The sequence below is a fragment of the Hyaena hyaena genome, unplaced genomic scaffold, assembly GCF_003009895.1.
Source record: "Hyaena hyaena isolate Hyena2069 unplaced genomic scaffold, ASM300989v1 scaffold_89, whole genome shotgun sequence".
NCBI classification, from domain to species: Eukaryota; Metazoa; Chordata; class Mammalia; order Carnivora; family Hyaenidae; genus Hyaena; species Hyaena hyaena.
In genome coordinates this window covers 2,718,075-2,732,602 of record NW_024080719.1, presented here as the reverse complement: position 1 = coordinate 2,732,602, position 14,528 = coordinate 2,718,075, and the positions used below count along the sequence as shown (strand labels likewise).

Below are 14,528 nucleotides of genomic sequence, written 5' to 3'. Positions count from 1 at the left end.
GAGCGCCCCAAACCCAGTAGATGAGAAATAGTAAAAATCAGAGCAGAAATAAACAACATAGAGACCAAAGAAACAATTGAACAGATCAATGAAACCTAGAGTTGGTTCTTTGAAAAAATAAACAAAATTGACAAACCTCTAGCCAGGCTTCTCAAAAAGAAAAGACAGAGTATCCAAATAGACAAAATCATGAATGAAAATGGACTTATTACAACCAACCTCTCAGAAATACAAGCAATTATCAGGGAATACTATGAAAAATTATATGCCAACAAATTGGACAACAGAAGAAACGGACAAATTCCTAAACACACACTCACTACCAAAATTCACATGGAAAGAAATAGAAAATCTGAACAGACCCATAACAGTGAACAAATTGAATCAGTTATCAAAAATCTCCCAACAAATAAAAGCCCTGGACCTGATGGCCTCCCAGGGGAGTTCTACCAGACATTTAAAACGGAATTAATACCAATTCTTCTCAAGCTATTCCAAAATAGAAATTGAAGGAAAACTTCCAGACTCATTTTATGAAGCCAGCATCACTCTGATTCCCAAGCCAGACAGAGATCCAGCAAAAAAAGAGAACTACAGGCCAATATCCTTGATGAATACGGATGCAAAAATCTAGAACTCTAGATGCTGGCGAGGATGTGGAGAAACGGGCACCCTCCTACACTGTTGGTGGGAATGTAAACTGGTACAGCCCCTCTGGAAAACAGTGTGGAGGTTCCTCAAAAAGTTAACAACAGAACTCCCCTATGACCCAACAATAGCACTGCTAGGAATTTACCCAAGGGATCCAGGAGTGCTGATGCATAGGGGCACATGTACCCCAATGTTCATAGCAGCACTCTCAAGAATAGCCAAAACATGGAAAGAGCCTAAGTGTCCATCAACAGACGAATGGATCAAGAAGATGTGGTTTATCTATACGATGGAATACTCCATGGCAATGAGAAACAATGAAATCTGTCCATGTGTAGCAACATGGATGGACCTTGAGGGTGTTATGCTGAGCGATATAAGTCAGGCAGAGAAGGTCATTTATCTTATGTTTGCATGTATAGGAGGATTAGGAGGAACTTAACGGAGGAACAAGGGGGAGAAGAAGGGGAAAATAGTGGGGGAGAGGGAGAGAGGCAAACCATGAAAGACTCTTGAATGCTGAGAACTGAGGACTGATGGGTGTGGGGGGGAAGGGGGTAAATGGACATGGAGGAGGGCACTTGTGGGGATGAGCACTGGGTGTTACATGGAAACCAACTTGACAGTAAACTATTTGTAAAAAAATAAATAAATAAAGGTGACTAAAATACATCATCGGGCCATGCCAACCAATATATATGCTTTCAGATTTTTATGTGAATCAAACCTACTGCTTTCTTAATGCTGACAACCTGTACTGTTGTTTCCTCTATTTCCATATCATCATGCATAGAGTAGCACTGTCTTTACCTGACCCTTGTTTCCAACAACTCAAGAATGAAGCATCAGCCTCCAAGTACATCATTAGCCCTGTCTTGTTAACACCAAAGCCCTAGAGATAGCTGTATCCCGGAACTTCCTACTCCTCACAATGGGCAAATGCAGAATTAAGCTAGGACGTCTGTGAATCAGGAGCTTCAGGATACCAAGTCTGTTACTACAAATGGCATCAACTCCCAAAAAATACATATATGTTATCAATGATCCTGATAACTCAATGGTTCTTAACCAAGTTGAACTGCACACCCCCTCCCCCAAACATTTATCAATGTCTGGAGACATCTCTGGTTCTTCTAGCTGGGGATGGTGTGCTACTGGCATCCTGAAGGGACAGGAGAGGGATATTGCCAGACATCCTACAACACACAGGATAATCCCCCACAATAAAAAATTATCCAGCAAAATATTATCACGGTGTCAAGGATGAAAGACTCTAATTAGCTTGATGCTATAAACTGCTTCTTACACTAGTCTTAATACTTTAATGTCATAGAAATAACCATTCCAAAGCATGAGACCAATTGATTGGGGGGAGAATTACTCTCTCCATGCCCTCCTTTGCCGAACAGTTTAACAATGTCCATCACTCCAGCAAAACTTTTTCAACACCACAAGAACTATAACATGGCTCATAAAACTGCTTGCTGTCTGACCCTTAACTACTCCTCCAGCTGCTTCTCATACCATTCTCTCCTCTGTCTCCAACTTGGCCAATTAGGCAACCAAATATCTACTAAATTCATCTTCACCCTCAGGATGTACAACAACTCTTCTCCCTGTTAATCCAACTTCCAGTCTATAACCTCTTCTATGGTTACCAAAAACCTAGGCTAAAAGAAAAAAAGCTCCTCATGTAATTTTTTTTCTAGTACAACTTACGTTTTTCAAATTCTAAAAATATACCTTGACATTAACATTTAAAAAGGCTTTACAAATGACAGTCAACATTTATAGGTGAACATCCCATGGAAATTAAGGATACAACATAAACAAAACTCAGCCAAACTAAAAATCTAACTTAAAAAAATTTTTTTAAATGTTTATTATTTTTGAGAGAAAGAAACAGCATGAGTAGCGGCATGGGGGGGAGCAGATAGAGGGAGACACAGAATCCAAAACAGGCTCCAGGCTCTGAAGTGTCAGCACAGAGCCCAACATGCGGCTTGATCCCATGAACCGTGAGATCATGACCTGCACCAAAGTATGACGCTTAACTGACTGAGCCACTGAGGCACCCCAAAATTAAGGAAAGAGAAGGCATACTGGAAATATATTTCTTGTTGTTATTGATTTATTACCTTATTAATGATAAAGCTAATTTCTACAAAGCTTAGGAACAAGGTAGAAAAACTTTCTAAAGGAAACCAACTTGACAATAAACTAAGAAAAACAAAACAAAAAAAGAATTGAGAGCCTGGAATTAAAAAAATAAAATAAGCTACAAAAACAACAAAAAAATTAAAAAAAAATAAGAATGTAAATAAAGGTCTTGAAAAAAAAAAAGAAAAACTTTCTAAAAAAGATATAAAAGAACTTGTTTTAGCCTTAGGCTTCTGGAACTATACAAGGCACTGTATCTTCTAAAACACACACATTTAACATTGTTTTTTATTCCAACTGACCACTGAGCAAGCAAAAATAAAGTGATATAATAATAAGCTTCAAGCTTTTCCAATTCTTTCTTAAATCTGTCATTTAAAGAGTTATTTGAGAATTATTAAAAATTTCTGTGAAATATTTTCAGTGCTCAGTTCACTGATGCATATATTCAGTAGGTATATTGTTCAATCACATAGCTCTATTTTCTTCTAAGTTAAAGGACTAAGTTCTTAATTTCAACCAATTTGAGACAAAAGAGCAATGAAGAATGTAAACAGTGTGAAAGAAGAGAAAGTAGCCATAAATATTTAACTCTAATTGTTCTAGCTATGGCTTCAGACAATGAAGGTCGTAGTGTTCAGTGGGGTAATTATGCACGTCAACAGAGACCAGACTTTGTCCCAATACCAAAAAGCACAAATGCCTTCTGTGTTAGATGAAATTATTTACATTTTTGTTTGCCTACAAAGAGAGAAAGCAATATATTAAACTCATAATTCAAATCGTCTTTGAAATTTCCTTCTGTATTAGTAAAAATAGGACCTTCTTTTAAAAATGGTTAATGTATTTATTATAAAGTGTTAATTCAACATAGTTCAAAAGTATTATGTGAGTAAATCTCATGCATGAAGTTTCATGAGAACTAACCAACATTATCGGGAAACATGGACTTAAGGACCAGCTCTGCCCGTTTTTATAAGTTTATAAATTTTCCTAAGTTTCAATTTACATCTTATAAAATGAGATTATTAACCTCACCTATATACCATAAGAATCAAATATGAAATTGCTTTGAAAATGGAAAATGCTACTTTATATAAAGATGTCATAATCCTAGCACGTTGGTTTCCGCTCGGCTCCAACAAGACAAATACTGGAATAGGTCCGTCAACACTAACACTTGCAATCACAGCTCCCCTTGCTAAACAGGCTTTTATAAAACAGACCAATATCAAGACAGTTAAAATGGAATCCAAATGTCATTATTTGTGGCCTTCTCCTTTTTTACTTTCTTCTATCTATCTCAAAGACTTCATTGTTTTAAAAGGAATATGACTCTCAAACCTATTATAAAGGGATGGATAAAGCAATTGTGGTAAAATCCAGATAACTACTGAATCTGGATGATGAATATATGGGAATTCATTTATTAGCCTTTACTTCATATGTTGCAAGTGTCCCCTAAACATGTTTTAATATATTAGTATCAACATGTAATTTGTCTTCTATTTCCAACCAGGTGCTACCTGAACACTGCATTTCTAAAGCTTCCCCCAACTTTCTCATCTGCTGTTATTCTCTTTTCTACATGAAGCCAATCTCAGCTGCCAGCTACCACCGGAACCACGTTTCCTCCCACTCTTTCCCCACTGACACTCAGTTCCAGCCACAGAGCCCTCAACACTGTCCCTCAAACCCACCAATCTTATTTTTGCCCTTCTTTTCTCTTTCTGGAAAGTTCATATTCCCAGATTTTCATGTGATTCTCCTTGACCTCATTCAGGTTTCCACTGGAACATCATCTAAGAAGGGCCTTCCCTGACCAATTAACACAAATTCAGTTTTCATCACTCATTACCCCTTTATCCTGCATTACAGCAGACTTTATTACATTATAAAAATATTTATGTGTATGTTTAACATGTCTGTCTCCCTCCCCAATATGTTTACAACACAAAAGCAAACTCCTCTTTTTTTTTTTTAATTTTTTAATGTTTTTTATTTTATTTCAGAGACAGAGAGAGAGACAGACAGATAGCGTGAGCAGTGAAGGGTCAGAGAGAGAGGGAGACACAGAATCTGAAGCAGGCTCCAGGCTCTGAGCTAGCTGTCAGCACAGAGCCCAACGTGGGGCTCGAACCCACAAACTGTGAGATCATGACCTGAGCCGACACTTAACCGGCTTAACTAAGTCGGACACTTAACCGACTGAGCCGCCCAGGCACCCCTTAAGCAAACTCCTCTTGACACTCAAAATCCTTCCATGACCTGGACTATCTTCTTTCCACCAATTATACTTACCCTATTAAATCAAACTTAATTATTCATACTTTCCCATACATGTCTCTCAACCTCCTTTCTCTGTGCCTTTGCTCAAGTAGTGACCATCATCACTCATCTGCTCAAATTCTACCCACACTGTAAAACTCAGTTCAAAATGCCACTTGCATTGATATTCCTGGCTGATACTCCTCTGAACTGCCAAAATTCTTTATTTGTACCACTCTACAGACATTATCATTCTACATTTCATTTTAAATTTCCTCTATTAATTAACATGGACCTAGAATCCAGGATCTCTATTCCCTTTTTACTTTTTAAAAAAAATTTTAATGTTTTATTTATTTCTGAGAGAGAGAGAGAGAGACAGTGTGAGCAGGGAGGGTCAGAGAGAGAGGGAGACACAGAATCCGAAGCAGGCTCCAGGCTCTGAGCTAGCTGTCAGCACAGAGCCCAACACGGGGCTCAAACCCAAGAACCGTGAGATCATGACCAGAGCCGAAGTTGGAGGCTTAACTGACAGAGCCACCAGGCGCCCCTCTATTCCCTTTTTAGACCTCTGAGTTACTTACGTAAAAGAAAAATTCAAATATTTGCATATACTTTTTGGATATTAGAAACTGATATATGTAGGGGCGCCTGGGTGGCTCAGTCGGTTAAGCGTCCGACTTCAGCTCAGGTCATGATCTCACGGTTCGTGGGTTCGAGCCCCGTGTCAGGCTCTGTGCTGACTGCCAGCTCAGAGCCTGGAGCCTGTTTCAGATTCTGTGTCTCCCTCTCTGTGACCCTCCCCTGCTCACGCCGTCTCTCTCTCTCTCAGAAAAAAACAAAAAAACCAAAAAACCTGATATATGTATTAGTGTTACTATATTGAAGAGTAGACAGAAAAAGAATTCAGGCATTAATCCTAGAACACACTAATAAATCCCTAACAGAACTATTTTTCTTTCTTTCCTTTTTTGTTGTTAAAAATATCTTATTTGATTGTTTTCCCAATATCCTTGTTTCTACCTTTAAATAATAATTTTCCCTATTTAGTTTCTTAAATTTACTTTAATTTGGTTTCAAACCACAGCTCTGTTCCTCATTAGCTATATTCGCCTTTTCAGGTCTTTGTTGTCTAAATTTATTTATTTATTTATTTTTAATTTTTTTTTAATGTTTTATTTATTTCTAGGAGAGAGAGAGANGCGCTCGGCCCCAACCTGCCTGTGGCCAGGTTTTCTTTAGGATCTAGGTGGACATAAGAGAGTCACGTGCTGTGGAGAGGGCGCCTCTTTACCTATTCACCTTGCAGCCACGATGCTGACTTAACGGCAAAAAGCCTCTTTATTTTTATTTTTATTTTTTTAATGTTTTTTATTTACTTCTAGGAGAGAGAAAGAGACAGCGTGAGCAGGAGAGGGTCAGAGAGAGAGGGAGTCACAGACTGAAACAGGCTCCAGGCTCTGAACTGGCAGTCAGCACAGAGCCCGACGCGGGGCTCGAACCCACGAACCGCGAGATCATGACCTGAGTGAAAGTTGGACGCTTAACCGACTAAGCCACCCAGGCGCCCCATTTGTTGTCTAAATTTAAAATGAGGGAGAAAACCTCAACTGCAAACAGAGTTATTATGGTATTAAATGATATAATAAATGTATAAAACACCATACGGTGTCTGGCACCAACAGACTCTCAGTGAATGGTGCCTACAGATATAGAAGCAGCAGTTTAAACACATTTCCAGGTATAAAGTTTAAACATTAAAAATAAAAAGAACAAAATCCACCTTCATCTGCTCTAATCAAGACTGGACGAGAGTACAGAGCAAGCCAAGCTCATGTTTTCTTCTTCCTTTTTTAACTTAGAAAGAAAAAACCTGATGTCATTAAACAAACAAACAAAACAACCAAAAACCCCACACATTTTTATGGTCACTGATGAGATACATATTTTAGCAGAAACATTGTTTAGTTGAGAGTTAGGAAATTACCCTGGATTCTACAGTTACCTGGCTGAGTGATCATGAGCAAGGCAATTTACCTTATAGAACCTAAATGAACTTTGTCTCTTCTTATCCAGGGTTGGCAATGCTTTTGGCTCAGTTAAAAGAGCTGGAGTTTTTGCTGTTGTTTTTTTGTTTTTGTTTTTAAAGAAATGAAAACTATCATCCATGTCATCATATTCTATTCCTAAGAAACCAATATACATATATCATTTATATAGTGGAGTAAACATTCATTCATTCATCAAACTGACCATCAGTGATGTGCCAAGCTTGAAAAGTAGTCTGAATTACTGAAAGGTCTGCTACATAGAACATTTAAGAAGTTAACAGCCATAATACATTCAGAAATATATTAAAAGAAAACTCCTTTTTAAAAAATGTTTATTTTGAGAGAGAGAAAGATCAAGCAGGGCAGAGAAAGAGGGAGAGAGAAAATCCCAAGCATGCTCCTGCTCAGCATGGATCACACAACCATGACATCATGACCTGAGCCAAAATCAAGAGTTGAACGCATTAACAACTGAGTCACAAAGGCACCCCACAAGAAAAATTTTTGTAAGCAAATCTGACCCCCAAAATTGTTTTCACCATGGACTTTGAAAAAAAGCCAGGATCAAGTCAGTATCATACTAATAATGAGGGAATTTTAAACGTTTATTTATGGGGGGGAGGGGGAGGCAGAATTCTCAAGTGGAGGAGAGACAGAAAGAGGAAAGAGAGAATCCCAAGCAGGCTCCATGCCGTCAGTGTGAAGCCTGCTGGCTTAACTGAGTTACCCAGGCAACCTTAAAAGGGAAATTTTAAATCTAAAATATCCCTAGATCCTACTCTGGTGAACTCTAAACACATACAGTACTTTTAAATTTTGACATAAATTCAGACTATACTCACATCTGGTCTTTTTAAAAAAATTACAATATTCCCTATGAACAGTGCACAACAGGTGTGGCCAAAAATGTAGGGAATACTTAACCTGGATTTTACTGTTAATATACATTAAATTTTCAGAACAGTTACTTGCCAGTGGTTTCCTTCAGGTCATTATCATCCAGGATTAATACTCTATTAAGCAAGAAATTTCGAGTTTAGCATCTATGTGAGTGACATTCACACAGACGAAAGTCACAGTGGTAAACCACAGACACAGTACTTTCATTTTTTATGAATCCTTTCATTGGCTGGGCTGCCAACATGCTGTAGTTCACATGCATGTAACCTCCTCTGGTCAGCTCTCAACAGTACATATTCTGAGATATGATCATAAAAAATTAAATCCATGACTTAAGATAAATATAGTATACATAATTTCCTGGTCTCTCTGAACTAAACATAACTAAAACATTGCACTGATGAGTAATAAATAGCCAAACTATTTTAAATCACAAAGAATCTTGAATCCTCCCCCAGATAATACATATTTTGCCAACGAGAACTTATCTTTGACTTTTGGACTAAAAGTAAAGTATTTGGCTCTAAATCCTACATTAAAGCTTTCAGACAGATTCACGGTGTCTTGGCTTGAAAATGTAATACATCTAGCATCATGCACATAAACTGACGGTAAACTGGTTCAGAAACACTGTAGACCCCATGGAGTGTTCCAGGCTTGCCATTTCCTCTAAGTCAGTCACTATCTCTCTGAAAGTATGATTAATAAATAAATGGGGAAAACAATAGTTGTTCTAATTACTTAACTGAATGATACCAAATTGTTCTAACATTCAAAATGGGACAATATAAAAAGTGTTACTCTGTAAATCATTAAGAACTATAAATGTGAGAGGTTTTACTAGTATTAGGTATTGAAAAAACATATGATAACTTGAATTCAATATAAAATTAACTTTTTCACATCTCTTTCCTTAATCCAATAAACTAGTGGTTTGCTGAATCATCAAAATGGTTAGAATCATTTGTAGAACTTCCAAAAAGAAACAAAAATAAAAGCAAAAAAATCCCATATGGCCCGGTGTCTTACCACTATAGATTTATATTCAGTGAGTTGAAAGTTATGTCCAGGTTTTTGTTTTTTTTAACTCTACACTTGGATTCTAACGCACAGCTAACTAAAGAGAATATACAGGAGTAGACAAGCTCAAATATGAACCCATTACTGTATTATTTCAAAAGAAATCTCATTTCATATTTATATTAAAAACTACAGTTTGGGGCCCTTGGGTGGCTCAGCTGGTTGAGCATCTGACTCCTAATATCAGCTCAGGTCATGATCCCAGGGTCGTGGGTTTGAGCCCCATGTCAGGCTCTGTGCTGAGTGTGGATTCTCTTTCTCTCTCCCTTTCCCCCTCTCTCCCACTCACGTGCTCACTTTAAAATAAAAATACATAAATAAAAAATTTTTAAAAACCCAACAACTACAGTTTGACCCCCAACTTTTACATTCATCTTTAACAAGTATAGTCTAGAATTTTAGATGCCTGAAGGCAAATAACAACTTCCCATTATGAAGACATTTCTCTCTTCGCACTCATTTACTGTGTTTATGTGTGTAAAAGAGTTTATTCAGAATGGCCCATGTTTAGACCAACTGAGTCAATCTGGACAGTCTAAAACTGATTGAGATGGGCTGATTTCATAAGACCATAGAAATACCATCCAATCACCTTGGAATTAGACTTGACTTCTTCTGTGCCTGGTTTAGATGCACCATGAGTTGTAGTATCATTGCTGCAGTCAGACATACCTAAAAGTAAAATGTGTTAAGCACACATTAAATAATTTAGTTTAAAAAGCTGTATAATCTCACTGATATTCTTATAAATATTCTGTAACAACTTATTTGTAGTCAGATTGTTGCTTTGCAAAAATATTTACAACCACATCAGTATCCATTGATCATAACAGGTAAACAATTCTAAAAACAAAATTTCAGAAAAAGCATTTATGCAGAATGTGAAAATATATACCTCAATGATTAAAAATAATTTCATAAAACATTTTTAATATGAAACAAAATTTAAACGACCAGAGCATAAACTTGATTTGACAGATGAAAAACTCATATACAAAAGATCAGTTATTCATGGCCCACACAAAACCAAAGTTTTAGACTAGCACTCAGACTTCTTCTCCCTCCCTGGCCAGTGCTCTTTCATACTGATAACACAGACATGAGTATTCATTCTCAAAGTGAAACACTATAATCCGATTTCATTAAATAAAAAGCTTAATGAGCTACTTCTGCTTCTAACTTATGCAACAACATTTACAGAATGCCAATTATACATGAAGAACTCTGCGAGGCACTAAGGAGAAAGAAGAGTAAAATCAAATTCATGGCCTACAAGTACTCTGAATCTAATCAAGGAGACAAATAATTACAAGATACCACGTTAGGTATTATAATGCCAAAAAACAAATTTTTACTTTTGAAATACACTAGAGGAAACAATTTTACAATTTGTAAACCAAACCCAATACCACTTTAAGAAAATAATACAATATGAACAAGTGGGATTTATCTCAGGAATACAAAACTAGCTCAATTAGGAAACTGATTAGTATATACTGTATTCATAAATCTAAGAGAAAAAAATACAGTTTTCTTCACATATGTTGAGAGATATGACAAAATGCAACATCCATTCAAAATTCAATACTCAAGGGAAAAAGGAATTAAGGGAGACTTTCTCAACATGATTTCCAATCATGACCTTGGGTGACTGAAACTGGAGAAAGTAAAATTGCAGCTAAGGAGTGACTACTGTACATGGTAGGGATATTAGTCTCTTGTGTCTCAGTTCCCTACAGTCAACTGTGGTCAGTTAGCACATGTTCCTCCTCCTGGTATATTATGAGAAAATTAACAGCAGCTTCACACTGCATCACAATGTGTGTATCATTCATTTCAACTTCATCTCATCACATGGGCATTTTATTATCTCACATTACCATAGGAAGAAGGGTCAGTACAGTATAACAAAATATTCTGAGAGAGAGAAAAAGACCACAATCACAGAACTTTTATTACACCATAGGTTATAACTGTTCTATTTTACTGCTGTTAACCTGTTAACATGCCTAGTTTATAAATTAAACTTTATCATAGGTATGTATGTGTAGGAAAAAACACAGTATATAAAGGGTTCAGTACAATCCAGTTTCAGGCGTCCACTGGCAGTTTTGGAATGTATCCTCCACAGTCTACGGCCATACCACCCTGAACACGGCCGATCTCGTCTGATCTCGGAAGCTAAGCAGAGTCGGGCCTGGTTAGTACTTGGATGGAATGTATCCCCCACAGACAAGGGGAGACTACTGTAAAGAACTCTTCAAAACAAAGGTAAAAAACTCAAAAACCAGACTGAAAACAGGAAAAAAAAAAACATGAACAGAAAATTCACACACACAAAAAGACATTAAAATAGTCCTCCAAAATATAAAAATGTTCAAGTTCACTCATAATTAGAGAAGTGCAAGTTAAAACAACACCAAGATACCATTTCTCACCTACCAGACTGGCAAAAACATTTTAAATATAACAAAATTTTCTGTTCATGGGGAAGTGAGGAAAAACAGGCACTCTCATACACTGCTGATGGGAATACAAAGTGGTACAACCATTCTGAAGGGAACTTTGGTGATGCCTAAGATCATCATCACATATGCACTTACTACTGTACCCACCAATCTCATTTCTAGGAGCCCATCTTAGAAATATACCTCCAGCAATACAAAAATACAGAGACATTACAGTATTCTTCATAAATATAAAATATTGGAAATAGCCTAAATGTCTATACATAGCGAAAGTGACTGAATAAACCATGGCACAGCCAATGAATGGATGACTATGCATCTATTAAAAAAATGAGGAAGATCTCTATGATATGGATTTCCAGGATATATAGTTAAGTGAAAAAAGCAAAGTCCAAAAATACTTAGAGGTATGCTACCTTCATGTAAGAACAAAGGGGATATAAGAAAATACATGTTTCTGTTAATTCAAACAAAAAGAAACACGGGGGGGGGGGAGACGTAGAGTCCAAAGCAGGCTCCAGGCTCTAAAATGTCAGCATAGAGCCTGACGTGGGTCTCAAACCCACAAACCATGATATTATGACCTGAGCCAAAGTCAGAGGCTTAACCGACTGAGCCACCCAGGCACCTCTCTAAATACCATTGTAAAAGCTATTTTGCCATACACTTACAAGTCCTTTTAAGTGTTTTAAGTGTTTAAGTAATAAGTTAAGATTACATTGCACATCAGTCTAGACAATTCAAAAATTGAAAGCTTTGACAAAATATAGTTAATTCTCAATTATAGATAATAATGGGAAACAATTTAAAAATCAATATTCAGGGATGACTGGCTGGCTCAGCTGGAAAAGCAATCAACTCTTGATGTTAGGGTCATAAGCTTGAGCTCCATGCTGGATGTATAGGTTACTAAACACAAACTTAAAAAATTAATAGTAATAAATAAAAATCAATATTCAACTATTCCCATCTGCACCATCATTACTAACTTTCAACAAAGTAATAAAATTAACTGGAGAAGTCTTATTTCCCATTTAGATTGTGTTTCAGAGAAACCAATGAGAAGTAAAATGATAAGAGTCTCAAAACTAAATTACTCCCTGAAAAGAAAATGAGCTATAAATAAACTAAATTATTCAGTGTACTATGGCCTCATTCTTCATACATAACTAGAGTGTTCCAGAACAATAGCGGTGAGGCCAACCAAGAACCGAAAGAACTGGAGAGTTACTTTAATTGTTACTAAATTCCCAAAACTATATATAAAGTAAACCCCTCAATATTTTTTCAATGGAAAAAAGATCAGAATAAATAATATAAGAATACAACTTTAAACACAGATACAGATAGTGACATATAAAAATATTTATATATATATGTATTTACATGACTTGGTGTATATTTCTTAGAAGCAACTACAGCCAGAATGAGCACACATAGTGCCCAGATATTGGTTTCTAATACCATTCTCCAATAAAGGGAACCAGCACTCCTTGGAGAAATGGCTAATTCTAGGACTGGGGCAGGAAATATACAAGATGAGCCTGAACATCTTGTAGTGCTAGAAAATAAAGATGTGCTTTAAAAAAATCCTAACAACATGGGGCGCCTGGGTGGCTTAGTCGGTTAAGCGTCCGACTTTTTCTTTGGTCATGATCTCGCTGTTCGTGGGTTCGAGCCCCGCTTCGGGCTCTGTGCTGACTGCCGGCTCAGAGCCTGGAGCCTGTTTCAGTCTGTGACTCCCTCTCTCTCTGACCCTCCCCTGCTCACGCTGCCTCTCTCTCTCTCCTAGAAATAAATAAAAAATATTAAAAAAAAAAATCCTAACAACAAACCAAACAAAAACAAAATCCTCACCATGATAGGGATATGTCAAAGGAATATAAAAACCAACTAAAAGAGCTCCCAATAGCCAAAGCTGGAGCAATGTGAGCAACAAAAGAAATAAAGTAGTACTGGATTATATCTTAGAGTATAAAATAAATATCCATGAGTGAATATTCATATAAATAAATGACTGAATAAGTTAATAAATGAGGACAAGGAAACAAATTTCCTTTGCAGAAGAATTCCAAAAAATTTATGTACATACTCCACTGCTAAGAAGATGGAACATAACTCCCTACTTCTTAAGCATGTACTTCATATAATGACTTTTTTATAAAAAGTATAATATGCAAAGGTGGGGTGAGGCAAACCTAACAAACCCAATCTCAAGCTAGGTGACTAAGTCAACAACAACCACTGATAGTATTTACTCTTTATATGATGAGAATATCACTTTATCCCTGTGGGTCCTCCTCCCAAAAACATATTACCCAGTCTAATCCTAAAATGAGCATCAGACAAATCTCGGTTGGGGGACAGTCTACAAAATACCTGACCAGTAACTCAAAACTATCAACTTGAATCAAAATCAAGGAGTCTGAGAACTGGTCAAAACCAAGAGGACACATGACAATTAAATGTACTAATATAGTATCTTGGAGCAGAAAAAGGACATTAAGAGAAAACTGAGGCAATCTGAACAAACATTAGTACATCTGAATATTGGTTTATGAATTGTGACAAAGGCACCACACTAATGCAGTATGTTAATAACAGGGGAAGCTGGGCATGGGGTATACAGGAATCTTCACACTACCTGCAATAATGCTGTAAGTCTAAAATTGCTCTAAAATAAGAGTTCATTATAAAATAATCTAAGAATACTGTTCTATATTTTATAATTCATTTTCAATAATTAATATAAACTTGTATTAAAACTTGTTTTCATACACTTAAGAAAAAGTGTAACTGTCAATTTAACTACTATATTAAAAATATTCATTTTCAAAATCCTATATTATAAATAAAATTTCATGAACTGAAATCTTTAATACCATATACTTGGAAATTCAATCAATATTTAGGTATGAGGTACTGAGCTAGATGACAGGGATTTAAAAAT

The 14,528-nt window shown here is 36.5% G+C and overlaps 1 protein-coding gene across 5 annotated transcripts in view; it reads right to left on the bottom strand.

Moving 5' to 3' along the window:
- The window catches only part of ARFIP1 (ADP ribosylation factor interacting protein 1), a 135,918-nt gene that overhangs the window by 115,668 nt on the left and 5,722 nt on the right, over window positions 1-14,528 (bottom strand). For 3 of the 5 annotated variants that reach the window (XM_039234356.1, XM_039234362.1, XM_039234357.1), the window contains exon 2: window positions 9,703-9,782. The exons of the other annotated variants lie outside the window; for them this stretch is intronic. In XM_039234356.1, coding sequence (XP_039090287.1) covers window positions 9,703-9,780 — 78 coding nt within the window. In that variant the 5' untranslated portion in view covers window positions 9,781-9,782. The remainder of the gene's footprint in view (window positions 1-9,702; window positions 9,783-14,528) is intronic. 5 annotated transcript variants of the gene reach the window in all.